Here is a 17,290-nt window from a genome sequence, read left to right as displayed (position 1 = left end):
CAGCCACACAGGACCCAGTAACAGAGGAGATGACAGCTGTGGCATTGTGTGCAGTGAGGGTTGCTCCAGTGACGGCAGTCAAGGAATGAAGGTGGAGGCAGGAATGCCAGACAACGATCTGCCAGACGGGGACCCCTGCTGTGGAGCCGGACGATTGGTGGCACAGGAACAGAGATTGGTGGGGGTATTGAAGGCGGTGGCCCCTCTGGAAAAGAATCTACCATTCACGGCCACAGCTGGTTGAAGTGGCGGGATGTCTGTCCATCAGGAGTACAGATGATGCACATGCGCTGATCCGACAATTCTCGATGATTTTAGGAACCCATGTTGGCCGATGGCTGAAACCACAAGACCAGACAGGTGCACCCGGCCGAAACCGTTGTGGAGCTGGCAGCTCTGGATGAAGTGATGTCTGATGCAGCAGGTGGAGGAGGATCCAAGGTTGATATCCATGTAGAAGCTCTGCCGGGTTGTTGTCCCCCACCGGAGTGAAATGTTACAAACTCAGAAAACAGTCTGAAGTAGCTTCAGTGGACCTGCTGGATACATACGTCCACATCTGAGTTTTAGACTTCTGAACCATGTATTCAGCCTCGCCGTTATGTTGAGGATGAAACAGGGGAGCTGCGAGATAGTGAACACCAGTAGCCTGACAAAAATATGCAAATTATTGAAAAACGAACTGAGGGCTGTTATTGGTAACCTGGGTACACAGAAATCCCTCAGTTGCAAAAATCTTAGACAGGGCCGAAAAAGTTGCCGCCACGGACGTGGACAAATGATGCACCATATAGGGAAACTGGGAATAGGCGTCAACTACAATGAGCCAATACTGATTTAGGAGAAGCCCAGCAAAATTGACATGTAGATGCTCCCATGGGTGCTGTGTATTGGCCAGGGGGAAAAGACTCCTGCAGGGCCACCTGTTGCTGAACACAGTGAGTGAAATTGATGATAAGCCACTTAATGTCCCCATCTGTGCCCAGCCAATACACATGCCGGCAGGCTAAAGCTTTGGTGCAAGCGGTTCCCCAATGACTGATGTGCAGAAGCTGCAGCACATTACGGTGTAAGGAAATGGGAATTACAACTGGAGAGCAGTGTCCTCCAAAGCTAACAAAAGAACCCCATCAAACACAGAAAGGCAGTGTTGGAGGGAGAAGTAATTATGCAAGGGATCCGAGACATGGCCTGGTGGTTTTTCTATCCAACTACGCTGCACAAAAGTGAGGACCCTACTAAGTAAAAGATCCATGCCGAACCAAAACCATTGACTGCGTTCTGGTTCTCATTATCCAAACAGAAACAAAGGAACTCTTCCTGATTGAACGGCCCAATCGGAAGGCAAGATAAGGCATCAGCATTGGCGAGTTGCACCTGCTGGTCAGTAATGGATCTGATATTGATAACAGGAGAGCCAACCACTGCAAACGATGCGCTGCCTTGTCTGGCATCAAAGCTGAAAGGTTAAAAAGAGCAACCAATGGCTTATGATATGTGATTAAATGGAACTTGGAACCATACAACAAGAGGTGAAATTACTTGGGGGAAAACACAAATGCTAATGCATCTTTTTCAATCTGAGAATAACGCTGCTGGGTGGTACTTAAAGTCTTAGCACCATAAGCATTGGGTCGCTCAGATCCATCCAGGTATTTGTGCTCCAATACTCAGCGCAAAGACCATGCTGAGAGGCATCTGTAGCCAACATGAGATGCTGACCTGGATGAAAAGTGGCCAGGCACGGGGCAGATTGAGGCTTAGATTTAAACAAAGTGAATGCTTGATCACAAGCTGGGGACCAGAAAAACACACATTTTTGTGAAAAAGTGTATCCAGGGGCTGAGCAACAGTGGATGCGTCCAGTAAAAATTAAGGGAAGTGCACAGCTTCACTTAAAACACCTACAACTCCTTAACGGAGGTTGGCCCCAGCAAAGCTGTCAACATGGTGACACAACAGATTGACCCCTATGTGAGAAACATCAAAACTTACATACTCAACTGACAGCTGAAAAAATTAAGATCTGGCAAAATTGCATGTGAGACGCTCAGACTGTAAAACAGAAAACAATAATCGGAGATTGTTAAGCTGGGCCTTGGGGGAGGAACCCGAAAGGATATAAGATGAACATCAACAAAAGCAAAACGAGGATAATGGAATGTAGTCGAATTAAGTCGGGTGATGCTGAGGGAATTAGATTAGGAAATGAGACACTTAAAGTAGTAAAGAAGTTTTGCTATTTGGGGAGCAAAATAACTGATGATGGTAGAAGTAGAGAGGATATAAAATGTAGACTGGCAATGGCAAGGAAAGCGTTTCTGAAGAAGAGAAATTTAACATCGATTATAGATTGAAGTGTCGGGAAGTCGTTTCTGAAAGTATTTGTATGGAGTGTAGCCATGTATGGAAGTGAAACATGGATGATAAATAATTTGGAAAAGAAGAGAATAGAAGCTTTTGATATGTGATGCTACAGAAGAATGCTGAAGATTAGATGGGTAGATCACATAACTAATGAGGAGGTATTGAAAATAGAATTGGGGAGGAGTTTGTGACACAACTTGACAAGAAGAAGGGATTGGTTGGTAGGACATGTTCTGGGGCATCAAGGGATCACAAATTTAGCACTGAAGGGAGTGTGGAGGGTAAAAATCGTAGAGGGAGACCCAGAAATGAATACACTAAGCAGATTCAGAAGGATGTAGGTTGCAGTAAGTACTGGGAGATGAAGAAGCTTGCACAGGATAGAGTAGCATGGAGAGCTGCATCAAACCAGTCTCAGGACTGAAGACCACAACAACAACAACAACAACAATATATGCAGCTGGGTACATACACTATCAGGTGTTCTAAAAAATGCTGAAAAATTTTGGGTGTGCCAAAAGGCAAGTGTCGATATTGGTACATGCCGAAAGGTGTATTGACAATGAGAAGGCACCTAGTGGCCTCATCCAAAGGAAGCTGGACGATGCTTCTGACAAATCAATCTTAGAAAAATAGTGGCCATCTGACAATTTCATGAGCAACTTGTCAGGGTAGGGCAAAGGCTACATATCTATCACAGACTGTGCATTAGTCGTGACATAGAAGTTGCCGCAGAGGCAGAGCTTACCTATCAGTTTCTTAACAATGACCAGTGGTGTAGCCCGTTCACTGGAAGAAATTGGCGGAATGACACCAAGAAACATCAAAAAGGTCCAATTCAGCCTTGACGGAGTTGCGCAATGTAACAAGCACCTGTTGTGCCCGAAAAAAACAAGAGTGGGCAGACTCTTTTCATGGTAATGTTGGCTTGAAAACTGGTAGCACAGCTAAGCCCAGAGGAAAAATAGAGACACAAACCAAGTGCAGAGGGACTCCAGTTGCTGATGTTGTACGTGATCTGACTCTAAAATTTTCCTCATCGGCAATGGAGAAACCGAAAGCGTTAAACGCTTGTAACCAGAACAGGTCTGGAGTGTGGGAATGACCACAACAAGGAAGGTGAGAAGGTGAACAACAGATATGAAAGAGACAGGAGCAGAGAACTAATTTAGGATCGGAAACTGCTGTTTATTGTAGGTAACCAGCTTCATGAAACCTGTGTGGAGGAATGGAGCCCAAATCCACTTATGTTTGTGTGTTTACTAAAGTCACTGCAGCTCCTATGTCTACTGCATTTTTAGCAGTTTATTAAACACTTGCAAGTCAGTAAACAATTTGTTTGGGAGAACAGTCATTGTAGAGATACTGTTTATGTCCATCAGTACTGCTGTGTCCTCCACATTTGAAGTGGAGTTATACACTGATGCGATGTGGCCTTTCTCTTATAACTGTTGCAAACTGCCCAATGCTTAGGGTGCAGCACACTTTTGTTGGACAAAGCAGTATGGGCAAGTCAGAAGGGGTAACGCGGCCACTGCTTTGACGAGTTCCGTTGCTGCTGTGGATGTAACTGACACTGCCCCTGCAGCACTGAGTCAAAGGCTGTACTGCTGCAATGGCTTCCCCATCATCCTGAACACTTGCTTTGTGCCTAACAGAGATTGACTAAGCAACTTCAGATACCTCCCCTACCCCTACATAGTAGTGTGATTGCCTGCAGCCCGTGACACTTCAAAGGACTGCAGTATATTGATTAGACCTGTAAGCATTGGATTCTCACATTGAAGTGCTCTTTCGTGGGCTTCCCTATCTGGGGCCAGATGAATAATATCACACACCATGTGATCAGTGTAGTATTCATGATGGATACCAGTAACAAATTTACTATGACAGTTCAACCCGTGTAATTCTGCAGCCCAGATGTTGTAAGATTGGTTTGGGCATTTCTGACAAAGGTAAAATTGTAGACACGCCACAATGACACACATTCTGTCACTGTAATAGATTGAGAGAAACTTACACATTGCATCAAATGATAAGCTGGACAGTTCTTGCAAAGGTGCAAGTTGGCACAATTACTACTGATATGTGCATGGAAAAAGTGGGGAAAGAGAGAAGGCCTTACACAGGTCTGCATTGCACATGTGAAAAACCTGGAAATGTTGCCATAACTGTGTCTTGTTGAGTCCTAATCTTCAGTGGATTCATCATATGTCAGAAAGAGCGACGGTTACAATGATGGTAGAGTAACGTGCAGCCAACAAGCAGGTGCCACCTGATTGAGAGCAGTGGTGAGAGCCTGCTGTTGTTCCGTGAAAGGTTGCTGCTGGGCAGTGATACATTGGAGTGTTTCTTCCATCGAGGTGTTTTGTTGGGTGACTTGACACTGACACTAACACACAGAGAAAACATAAACCTCAGTCATTATTATAGCAAGAACAAAGGCAATTTATGGGACATAATACTTACAGAGCCAACGTAAGGTACAGTGAAGTACAGGTTGTGCCTAATGCTGAACACGTTGACTGGACAACAGTAATACAGGTTACAGAATGGGCCAAGCATTCATTTGCGAGCCCTTAAATAATACAGTTTCTTTGGTGGGTTACCAGAATGTGCCAGGGGTCCAATCCAGGAAGCCTCTATAAGCAGGTGTATTGAACTGTATGGACATGCGATCTCTGAAATTGCATGCGTCATGGGTGAAGCTACATCACTTACCACTCATTGCAAGCATCATTTCATGATACACACAGTAGGTTCTGAGACCAACAAGGAACTCAAGGAAAACTAATCTTTCGCTCACCTGCAAACAAGCAGCTAGTGCAAACTATTGAAATGGATGCTTGATCACTCACCAAAATATTTATTCTTCACAAAGTTTTTCATATATAAATAACATGTTTTGTTCAACATTTTTGTGATACACAGTTTGCATATTTTCTATTATTAAATGGAATAAATTAACATTAAAACAGTACTGTGTAAAGTAGAATAAATAGCATTTACATTTGAAGACACAGCATTTTATTTGGAGGTGTAAATTCAAAATGTAGTACAAGAAGCTACAATTAAGTTACAGATTGTGAAATATCTATGACGGTTGGAAACTATGAAGATGAGACAGAAACATATCTAGAAGCTGTAGTTAGCAGCTCTGTGAGAGGCTTTGCATACTGACAGCCTTTACAGTGTTCAGATTTAGTCAGCTTGTTGCAATATATTGAGAAAGACATTTTTTATCTGTATAAATCAACACTTCTTGTTTCTTTGGGAAATAATGTTCCTTTGTCTAGTCAATGAATGTACACTTGTTGAAGGTGGATAAATTTTTTTTTTCCTGTACACATTATACTTGACCTTGTATTTTTTGCTTTGCAAACTTTCCTTTCCAAACTCTACCCCTTTTTACCAAAGCTAACCAGTCCCATTCCTTCACACCTCTTCCTTCTCCTTCAACTCTTCTGCCAGAAGAAGGAACCACTGGCTCCAAAAGTTTGTGAACTTTGATACCTTTATATATGTGATCTCTTACCACAACTTGGTGAGAATATTTTTTTAAAATTGTAACATGTGAGCATTTTATAAAATTCACAAAGATTTGAATGGCTCTTCTTGAGAGATGGTATCTTACTTCAGTGGGCTTCCATGTTGGTAGTTATCCTATAATACATGATATTCATCTTGAGTGCACCCAAGAAAAGTCTTCCATTTATGATGTGCTAGATTCATTTGCATATTTTCACTATTGTGTGTAAAATAAAAATTTAACATCTTGTCGTTCATCTTGAATACCCCTGTGTTTAACAATTAAACCACAGTGATCAGTGTCAGTTTGGAAAACTCATACATAAAAGTTCATTGAAAAAAGATAAAAGACATCTCTACTAACAAACCTTGAAAAATAAAAGTGACTAAATTAACGTTCCATACCAGTATTTTTAGATTTTTTGCTGAAATAGGTGGGAAGAACTATATTGAGCAATTATTACTACAGCAAGTGGCTTTTGCAGTATCTGTGTAATGTAGATTGATGTATGACATAGTACTTGTTAGCTCATTGTTTGTAACAGCATTATATTTAAATATGAGAACAGAAGTAAATTTTTTCCAGGAGTTTCTGTTGTTGGCACGGCTGGAACATTGGAAGGCATGGAACTAGTAAAGAGTCTGGGAGCAGACTTCGTGTTTAATCATAAGTAAGTAATTTCAAGTTTGTGCACTGTATAGAATGAAATCATTTGAAATTGCAGTAAATGAAACAGCGCATAATGGAAAAAAGTAACACACGAAAAAGAATCATGTTTTTTAATCCAATAAAAGATCTCCAAAGTAGACATTGAATCATGATTTTCATAGATTACGTTCTTCACCTTGGTAGCTGAGGGGGGCGGGGGTAGATAAACATTGAGTGTGCTCCCTGCCGCCGTTGGATAAGCAGCTGCAGCAGCAAGTCGTATACTCCTAGCTCACTCATTTGTTACATAGTTTAATTCTTAATTTCCTTGCGTGTTTTTGGTATTTGCATTGTTTAATTCATAAATTTCGGGCGTATTATAGTATTTGAGAGTTGTAGCATCGCGTTTTAGTACCTGAATAGTGTAAATTCGCGTAGTCGTTTGTCTACTGTTTTGTTTTGAACGGCCAGTGTCGGTTGGTCGCAGTCAGTGTGCTCCCTGCCGCCGTTGGATAAGCAGCTGCAGCAGCAAGTCGTATACTCCTAGCTCACTCATTTGTTACATAGTTTAATTCTTAAAACAGTTTTTAGCATGGATAGGGACTGCAACTGCTGTGTTCGGATGCAGGCTGAGTTGGCATCCCTTCGCTCCCAGCTTCAGGCAGTGTTGGCTTCGGTCACACAGCTTGAGGCTGTTGCCAATGGGCATTACTGTGGGGGTCCGGATGGGGGTTTGTCGGGGACGGCCAGCTCGTCCCACGCATCCCCTGATCGGACTAAGACTGTGGTTGCCCGGGATACTGCCCGCATTGAGGCTGATCCCTCACCTGTGGTAGAGTGGGAGGTCGTTTCAAGGTGTGGCAGGGGGCGAAAGACATTCCGGAGGGCTGAACGGAAAGCCTCTCCAGTTTGTCTGACGAACCGGTTTCAGGCTCTGTCTCAGGCTGATACTGATCTTCGGCCTGACATGGCTGCTTGTCCTGTTCCAGAGGTTGCCCCTCAGTCTGCAAGATCCGGGCAGTCACAGAGGGTGGGCTTACTGGTAGTTGGGAGCTCCAACGTCAGGCGCGTAATGGGGCCCCTTAGGGAAATGGCAGCAAGAGAGGGGAAGAAAACCAATGTGCACTCCGTGTGCATACCAGGGGGAGTCATTCCAGACGTGGAAAGGGTCCTTCCGGATGCCATGAAGGGTACAGGGTGCACCCATCTGCAGGTGGTCGCTCATGTCGGCACCAATGATGTGTGTCGCTATGGATCGGAGGAAATCCTCTCTGGCTTCCGGCGGCTATCTGATTTGGTGAAGACTGCCAGTCTCGCTAGCGGGATGAAAGCAGAGCTCACCATCTGCAGCATCGTCGACAGGACTGACTGCGGACCTTTGGTACAGAGCCGAGTGGAGGGTCTGAATCAGAGGCTGAGACGGTTCTGCGACCGTGTGGGCTGCAGATTCCTCGACTTGCGCCATAGGGTGGTGGGGTTTCGGGTTCCGCTGGATAGGTCAGGAGTCCACTACACGCAACAAGCGGCTACACGGGTAGCAGGGGTTGTGTGGCGTGGGCTGGGCGGTTTTTTAGGTTAGATGGCCTTGGGCAAGTACAGAAAGGGCAACAGCCTCAACGGGTGCGGGGCAAAGTCAGGACATGCGGGGACCAAGCAGCAATCGGTATTGTAATTGTCAACTGTCGAAGCTGTGTTGGTAAAGTACCGGAACTTCAAGCGCTGATAGAAAGCACCGAAGCTGAAATCGTTATAGGTACAGAAAGCTGGCTTAAGCCAGAGATAAATTCTGCCGAAATTTTTACAAAGGTACAGACGGTGTTTAGAAAGGATAGATTGCATGCAACCGGTGGTGGAGTGTTCATCGCTGTTAGTAGTAGTTTATCCTGTAATGAAGTAGAAGTGGATAGTTCCTGTGAATTATTGTGGGTGGAGGTTACACTAAACAACCGAACTAGGTTAATAATTGGCTCCTTTTACCGACCTCCCGACTCAGCAGCATTAGTGGCAGAACAACTGAGAGAAAATTTGGAATACATTTCACGTAAATTTTCTCAGCATGTTATAGTCTTAGGTGGAGATTTCAATTTACCAGATATAGACTGGGACACTCAGATGTTTAGGACGGGTGGTAGGGACAGAGCATCGAGTGACATTATACTGAGAGCACTATCTGAAAATTACCTCGAGCAATTAAACAGAGAACCGACTCGTGGAGATAACATATTGGACCTACTGATAACAAACAGACCCGAACTTTTCGACTCTGTATGTACAGAACAGGGAATCAGTGATCATAAGGCCGTTGCAGCATCCCTGAATATGGAAGTTAATAGGAATATAAAAAAAGGGAGGAAGGTTTATCTGTTTAGCAAGAGTAATAGAAGTCAGATTTCAGACTACCTAACAGATCAAAACGAAAATTTCTGTTCCGACACTGACAATGTTGAGTGTTTATGGAAAAAGTTCAAGGCAATCGTAAAATGCGTTTTAGACAGGTACGTGCCGAGTAAAACTGTGAGGGACGGGAAAAACCCACCGTGGTACAACAACAAAGTTAGGAAACTACTGCGAAAGCAAAGAGAGCTCCACTCCAAGTTTAAATGCAGCCAAAACCTCTCAGACAAACAGAAGCTAAACGATGTCAAAGTTAGCGTAAGGAGGGCTATGCGTGAAGCGTTCATTGAATTCGAAAGTAAAATTCTATGTACCGACTTGACAGAAAATCCAAGGAAGTTCTGGTCTTACGTTAAATCAGTAAGTGGCTCGAAACAGCATATCCAGACACTACGGGATGATGATGGCATTGAAACAGAGGATGACACGCGTAAAGCTGAAATACTAAACACTTTTTTCCAAAGCTGTTTCACAGAGGAAGACCGCACTGCAGTTCCTTCTCTAAATCCTCGCACAAACGAAAAAATGGCTGACATCGAAATAAGTGTCCAAGGAATAGGAAAGCAACTGGAATCACTCAATAGAGGAAAGTCCACTGGACCTGACGGGATACCAATTCGATTCTACACAGAGTACGCGAAAGAACTTGCCCCCCTTCTAACAGCCGTGTACCGCAAGTCTCTAGAGGAACGGAGGGTTCCAAATGATTGGAAAAGAGCACAGATAGTCCCAGTCTTCAAGAAGGGTCGTCGAGCAGATGCGCAAAACTATAGACCTATATCTCTGACGTCGATCTGTTGTAGAATTTTAGAACATGTTTTTTGCTCGCGTATCATGTCATTTCTGGAAACCCAGAATCTACTATGTAGGAATCAACATGGATTCCGGAAACAGCGATCGTGTGAGACCCAACTCGCCTTATTTGTTCATGAGACCCAGAAAATATTAGATACAGGCTCCCAGGTAGATGCTATTTTTCTTGACTTCCGGAAGGCGTTCGATACAGTTCCGCACTGTCGCCTGATAAACGAAGTAAGAGCCTACGGAATATCAGACCAGCTGTGTGGCTGGATTGAAGAGTTTTTAGCAAACAGAACACAGCATGTTGTTATCAATGGAGAGACGTCTACAGACGTTAAAGTAACCTCTGGTGTGCCACAGGGGTGTGTTATGGGACCATTGCTTTTCACAATATATATAAATGACCTAGTAGATAGTGTCGGAAGTTCCATGCGGCTTTTCGCGGATGATGCTGTAGTATACAGAGAAGTTGCACCATTAGAAAATTGTAGCGAAATACAGGAAGATCTGCAGCGGATAGGCACTTGGTGCAGGGAGTGGCAACTGACCCTTAACATAGACAAATGTAATGTATTGCGAATACATAGAAAGAAGGATCCTTTATTGTATGATTATATGATAGCGGAACAAACACTGGAAGCAGTTACTTCTGTAAAATATCTGGGAGTATGCGTACGGAACGATTTGAAGTGGAATGATCATATAAAATTAATTGTTGGTAAGGCGGGTACCAGGTTAAGATTCATTGGGAGAGTGCTTAGAAAATGTAGTCCATCAACAAAGGAGGTGGCTTACAAAACACTCGTTCGACCTATACTTGAGTATTGCTCATCAGTGTGGGATCCGTACCAGGTCGGGTTGACGGAGGTGATAGAGAAGATCCAAAGAAGAGCGGCGCTTTTTGTCACCGGGTTATTTGGTAACCGTGATAGCGTTACGGAGATGTTTAATAAACTCAAGTGGCAGACTCTGCAAGAGAGGCGCTCTGCATCGCGGTGTAGCTTGCTCGCCAGGTTTCGAGAGGGTGCATTTCTGGATGAGGTATCGAATATATTGCTTCCCCCTACTTATACTTCCCGAGGAGATCACGAATGTAAAATTAGAGAGATTAGAGCGCGCACGGAGGCTTTCAGACAGTCGTTCTTCCCGCGAACCATACGCGACTGGAACAGGAAAGGGAGGTAATGACAGTGGCACGTACAGGCTTTTGTATGAGTGTGTGCTACATCTGGAAGGGGATCTTGTCTGAAAGTTTGACTGGTTAAGTGTCATTTTTGTTTGCTGTGCAGCATTGCTTCTGTTCAGAGAATTCTATTCCACCTCATACAGCTATTTACTGTCATAGGAATGTTGTAGCTTATATGAATGTAAGAAAATATAAATGTATTTTGATGAATTGAAGAGTCCTTAATGATTTTTTGCAGCTCTCAACATTACCTTAAGGCTTTTTTACTTTAGCCTCATGAAAAATAAATTTGCAGGTTGATAGGTTTGATGAGGTCCTAACTGTACAGTGTACCATTGTCAGTAAGTTGTTTGGATAAATAGGTATGTACGTGCTTTTAGCAATGTTCTGTGTTGTCAATTGGTATGTCATGTTAAAAACAAAAATAAAGTGGTTGTCAGTGCAAAGATTGCTTTGAACAACAAAATGCTCTAACGGTGATGGTCCTTTCAAATGAAGTATGATGTTATCACCCTCTGATCCATGAACTGAATTACGCAGCCAGTTATTTGAGTCCTGCAGTATAATGTAGAATTCGAACCACTGTGCTACTTCCCATTTTTCTCTTTGTAAAGCCATATCATGAGTGCCCTATGCTAGGAAAGGATACTCCTAAAACACCAGGCATTGAAACCCATTCAGTTAGACATTTATCCAAGGAGTCTCCCTCCAAGATACATAATTTTTTTGTACTTTGGTCATTGTAGACAACTTCATTAAGAGCTGCTGATATTTAAATTTTTATGTATATAGGTATTTGAAATAACCTATTTTGTGAACAGCAGCAGCCCGATTTTCATGAACAAAAGATGACAGAATTACTAGTTTTTGGCATTGTATCGAATAATGTGTTGTTATGCCATGACTGCCTCCTCTGATATTTACAGTTTTAAATGTTATTGACTGAAGTTACTTTAAAGTAACTTGTTGCTGTTTTATTTTCAGAGAAAAGGGCTATCTCAACAATGCCGTAGCCGCAATAGGAGGGCAAGGTTTCAATGTTGTTTTGGAAAATCTTGCTAATATTAACCTTGGTGCTGACCTCACAGTTCTGAATCAACAAGCAAGAGTTGCTGTAAGAATTCCAATACATAATATTCATTGCATTGTTTTTGTTGAATATGTAATAATGTTTAATGATAACATAATGAAAAGGAGAGATTGCTACCCACCATATAATGGAGGTGCTGAGTCATAGACAGGCACAACAAAAAGACTATTAAACACGTAAGCTAGCAGCCATAAGTCTTCTTCTGAAATAGACATCATAGACACACATTCATGCTAATGCAGCTCACACAGTCTGGACAAGTCGGGGCGGAACAGGGCAGGAGCAAAGGCAGTGTACAGTTTTCTGCAAACACCTGAAGCTGAGTCAGTAGTCGTGTGTGTGTGTGTGTGTGTGTGTGTGTGTGTGTGTGTGTGTGTGTGTGTGTGTGTGTGTGTGTGAGCTGCATTTGCACGAATGTGTGTGTGTAAGTTGTCTATTTCACAAGAAGGCCTTTTGGCTGAAAGCTTAACATGTTTAGTAGCCTTTCTGTTGTACCTGTCTGCGACTCAACATTTCCACTATAAGGTGAGTAGCAATCTATCCTTTTCATAATATTGGCATTATACCATCCTGGCTTTTCTATTGTTTGATATAATAATGTTTGATATAATAATGTTTGATTGACTTAAGCTAATACTTTGTTAATTTTTTATTTTATTTAAATCTCACATAAATAAGATGTAAATCCTGTTACCTATTATTCTACAATAGGTTGTATTTTCTGTCTGCAGTCGTATTTCTTTATTTACTTCAGGTTAAATAATAACGATGATGTATATAGTCTAAATATTATTACTACTACTACTACTACTACTACTACTACTACTGATACTACCACTGACATCATAGTTGCTGCTGATGATGCTACTACTGCTACAACATCAATAGCAACAACAACAACAACAACAACAACAACATTAATAGCAACAAAAACAACGACAACTACTACTACTACTACTACTACTACTACTACTACTACTACATCAGGTTTTGCATCAGAGACTCCTCACAGTCAGTTCGTATTATGCTGATCTGTAGCTGCAGTCCTGGCTTATGATGTGCCTCCCAGGCCTTAATGGACACTGCATGGGCAATGTTCCCCAGAATGTGTCAGATTGACGCATGAAGCAGAGTCAATTGTTACCTGGCACTGGCCTCATCTGTCTACAGAGTGCATTACCATATAGTGTCCTCAGAAGTGCCTACTTCTCCCTCTGATGTTGTGGCAGTATGTGGCATATGGACCACCATAGTCAGAAAGTGGGCCAGTTCTCTTGAGGAGTCTTGTAATCCAAGCCTTTGTTTGATGTTTGGGAAGAAGCTCTCTTTGTTGTTGGTGATAATGCTTCAGGAGAAAGTAGTAAGGAAACCTTTTCTATTTCAAATCACAAATGATGTTACATGATGGTTCCCAGCAGAGCTGACTAATATCATTTTGTGCTCAAAATTTCATTGATTGATCTAATTGTCATCTACAGGTACTCCTGCAATGTCCTTTGATGCTTGCTTATTGTCATGTCACAAGGCACCTGCTAATTATCCAGGGTGGAAGCCGCCACCCATACTTCAGTGCTGGCCAGTGACAATAAAATGTAGTGTGTTTGCCTTGCTGAGCTGGTACATCATGTATTGGAATTAAATAAAGACATTCTTCCACTAGGCCTGCCTCCCTGTCACCACCTACTCACCCCCTGAGTGCAGCCGCTCTCTTCAGAATGGTGTCAGATTGGTTGTCTGCTCCGGGTACCCTTAAGAATGGTGTCAGGAGAACTGATGGTGCCAAACGCAGCAGCAGATTGTCTGTCACTCTGCTGTGTAATGTCCGACTCACAAGTCGCAATATCATTGGTTACAGTGAATTGGACCATTTTGTTCTTGTGTGGTGACTGTCATGGGAATGAAGTCTAGGGAGTGTAATTGATAATACAAGTAGCTGTGGAGTGTTCTGTCTGTGTTAGTGTGGTATTATTGTTTTTGTGTTATTTTTAATATATTATCGCACAGTGTTTTCATGAGCAATTGGTTATGGTTTCCAGAAGGCATAATTCGGCAGTAGAGGACTTTGCCTATAGAGTTATGAAGTTGAATTTACACATTTATGAATTGTCATATAGTGAGGAGATAGATAAAGTGGTACTACAGGAGGCTGAGCAACTAACACTGGATGTTTCCTTTATACATATATATAGTTTATCACCAGAAATGTCGAGGAGGGTGCACACTGGGGTATCTAAAAATCTGTGTGCGGGAATTGGTTAGCATTGGAGTATGAGAAAATCGATACTTTCGTGGGGGTAAGGGAGTGGAGAGGCATGTGTTTACATCAAATTTAAAATTTTTTAATTGTGGGGATACCTGGCATATGCAAAAGCAGTGCTACCAGCCACAAAGAAGTGTTGGGAATAGCATGGCCTATCACCAATTTAATGGGAATAGTAGTAGGGGGTAGTACAGGTCATCAACAGGGATATATGGGTAGTGTCAGTGACCTCGAGAGGCCATAGGAGGCATTTGGAACCCACCACGTTACAAGTTGCGTGAAACAGGAGGGCATAGGATGTTGCTAGGACTGCATTTCATGACAAATTGAAGCATCTGGAAGGGATAAAGAGGACACAGATGGAGGATCTGTTACTGGAATTCCAAGATCTATATATATATATATTTTTTTTTCACAAGGGCTGTTGGCTACTACACCAGTACCACAGCACAGGATTCTGACAAGGAATGAAGCACAGGTGTATCAGTGTATCAGAGAGCTTACAGAATACCATGATAACTGCAACCATTTCTGGAGGAATTTATAAATCAACAATTGGCTGATGAGATAATAGAAGAAAGTAGTAGCCATGGGAGATGGGAATTGTTATCATGCCCAAGAAGTCTGTGGTGGCTTGAAGAAGTTATGTTTTTGTTCGATTACCACCATTTGAATTGTAAAGGTACGACAGATGCCTAACCAATTCCAAGCGTTACAGAAATGATAGATAACATGGGGCAATGCCACTAATTCTTGACAATGAACTCGAAGGGTGGATACCATCATTTGGAAGTAGCTCTGGAGGATACATCAGAAACTGTGTTTTCATCATCTTTGGGACAGTATCAGATTAGAAGAATGCCTTTTCGGTTAAAAAAAATCGTAGGCAACATTCCAGCAAGTATTGGTTGAGGTTCTGAAAAGATTAAAATCTTATCAGTGTCTGGTGTATCTTGACAAGACAATTGTCTTTTGAAGGAGTATGTAGGAGCATAGGCAACGGTTGAGGGACGTGTTGGAAATATGTGTGGAAAAAGGTCACTTTGCGCTGGAGAAGTCAACTATTTAGGCCATATTATTGGTTATGATGGTGTGAGGGCAGATCCTAGATTAATACAAGCGGTACAAGACTTTCCAGTACCAGGAACAAACAAGGAATTACAATCATTTGTGGGTCTCTGAGATTACTATAGGAAGTTTGTGAGGGGATTTGTTGATACAGCACAACTGCTTACAAAGTTGTTGAGAAAGGGTACTAAGTTTGTGGGTCAGAGGAATACCATGGAGCATTTGTCAAATTGAAAAAGGTGTTGACGTGGGTTTGGTGTTTGTTTTTCCAGACTTAACAGAAGGCATTTCTATTATCATGTGATGTATCAAATCATGCTCTTGGGTCCATTTTATGAGTTGTGTGAGAAAAGACTTTTTATCTACCAAAGTTTATACTTTATTTCAAACAATATTGTCCCCTTCAAAGTAGTTCCCTTCAGCAGCTATACACTGACTGTCTTGGTAGCTATGCTGAAAGGCTTCAGTTGATAGGGCCTGTAATTGTTGGTTACATTCTTATGAATGTCCTCCATGCCAGTACCTCTTGACAATGGACTTAAACAGTGGATACCATCAGTGGGAAGTAGCTCCGCAGGATACACCAAAAACTCTGTTTTCAGCACCTTTGGGACACTACCAACATAGAAGGATACCTTGTGGTTTAAAAAAAAAAAAAACCCTCACTGGCAATATTCCAGCAGTTAATGGTCAAGATGCTGAAAGGATTAAAACTGTGTCAGTGTCTGGTGTATCTTGCGACGTAATCGTCCTTTCAGCGATGTTCTTGTAAGACATTTTTCAATTTCAGGAAAAGAAAAAAAGTCACAAGGACTGAGATCAGGTGAATAGAGGGCTCTGGTACAACAGGCATGCCTTTTGAGACCACAAATTCCATGATGGAAGTGGCCATGTGATGTGGAGTGTTGTCATGATGCAGCTTCCACTTGTCTGCAGTGTCTGGTCATCTCACTTGAGTCACCTATTTCTTGAGCCTTTCAAGGATATCTTTGTAAAAAAAATCAGTTGGTGTTAAACATCATTCTGATCTCAGAAGAGCATACACACATTTGACTTTTTGAAGTTTAAGGTCTCTGTGAGTGAAATTCACCTTCAATGTGTTCTTGGCCTTCCAAAAATGATTTGTGCCAGCAAAAGCTGGTGCTCTTCGTAAGTGATGTTCCCTGTAGGCCTGTATCAACTTTTCAGTGGACACACTCATGGAGTCCTCAAGTTTAACACAAAACTAGGTGGCAGCGTTGCTCTAACAATAATCTGTCATGCATGCCGAACTGGTTCTGCTTGCCATATCGTTTACATTCCGCATCAGTTCTGATGAGGAATATAAATATTTTAGAAATCATGTAGAGTATGTGCAACGTGCAGATTTGAATTGAAAGTAGGCTGGTACTGTTGCAAAGGTTGCAAGAGGCAGTGGAATGTTTAGTTTCATTGGGGTGGATGTGGTAGGACCATTCATCTGAACAGCAGTGGGTAACCATTTTGTACTGGCCATAATAGACAGTTTTTTTCATTGCATAGGCCAACATGCAGTCAGTCGCACAGGTGTCAGTGAAAAGTTGGATACGGAAGTTTGTGGTGCCGGGAACAGTAACTACGGAACAGGGGACAAACTTTGTCAGACCTGATGAAAAAGTTCTTTTGGTTATTAAGAGAAAGAAAAGAGCAAGTCCAGAAAAGTTAAGAACAAGTCCACTTCATCCTGAGGCCAATGGAAGGATGGAATGAGTTCATTAGGCAGTTGGATAGATACTTGGTTGTGATGTGAGTGCACACCATTCAGATTGGGACACAAATTTATCCCTTGTAGTGAGTGCGTATAATTCCCATGTACACAATAGCAAAGGTTATCACCATTTGAGGTGGCATACGGGAAAAAGATGCCCTCACCATTTGCCATGATTGTAGAGAAAGGAGGCAGGAACAAGGAGTCAGTTGGAGAATTTG

The 17,290-nt window shown here is 42.3% G+C and overlaps 1 protein-coding gene across 2 annotated transcripts in view; it reads left to right on the top strand.

The window, feature by feature from the left end:
• LOC126480936 (zeta-crystallin-like) overlaps positions 1-17,290 on the top strand; it is a 163,438-nt gene that overhangs the window by 106,123 nt on the left and 40,025 nt on the right. For both annotated transcript variants that reach the window (XM_050104350.1, XM_050104349.1), the window contains 2 exons: positions 6,482-6,566; positions 11,910-12,039. In XM_050104350.1, coding sequence (XP_049960307.1) covers positions 6,482-6,566; positions 11,910-12,039 — 215 coding nt within the window. The remainder of the gene's footprint in view (positions 1-6,481; positions 6,567-11,909; positions 12,040-17,290) is intronic.

The sequence above is a fragment of the Schistocerca serialis genome, chromosome 5 (genome assembly GCF_023864345.2).
Source record: "Schistocerca serialis cubense isolate TAMUIC-IGC-003099 chromosome 5, iqSchSeri2.2, whole genome shotgun sequence".
NCBI classification, from domain to species: domain Eukaryota; kingdom Metazoa; phylum Arthropoda; class Insecta; order Orthoptera; family Acrididae; genus Schistocerca; species Schistocerca serialis.
This window is presented reverse-complemented; position numbering and strand designations above follow the sequence as displayed.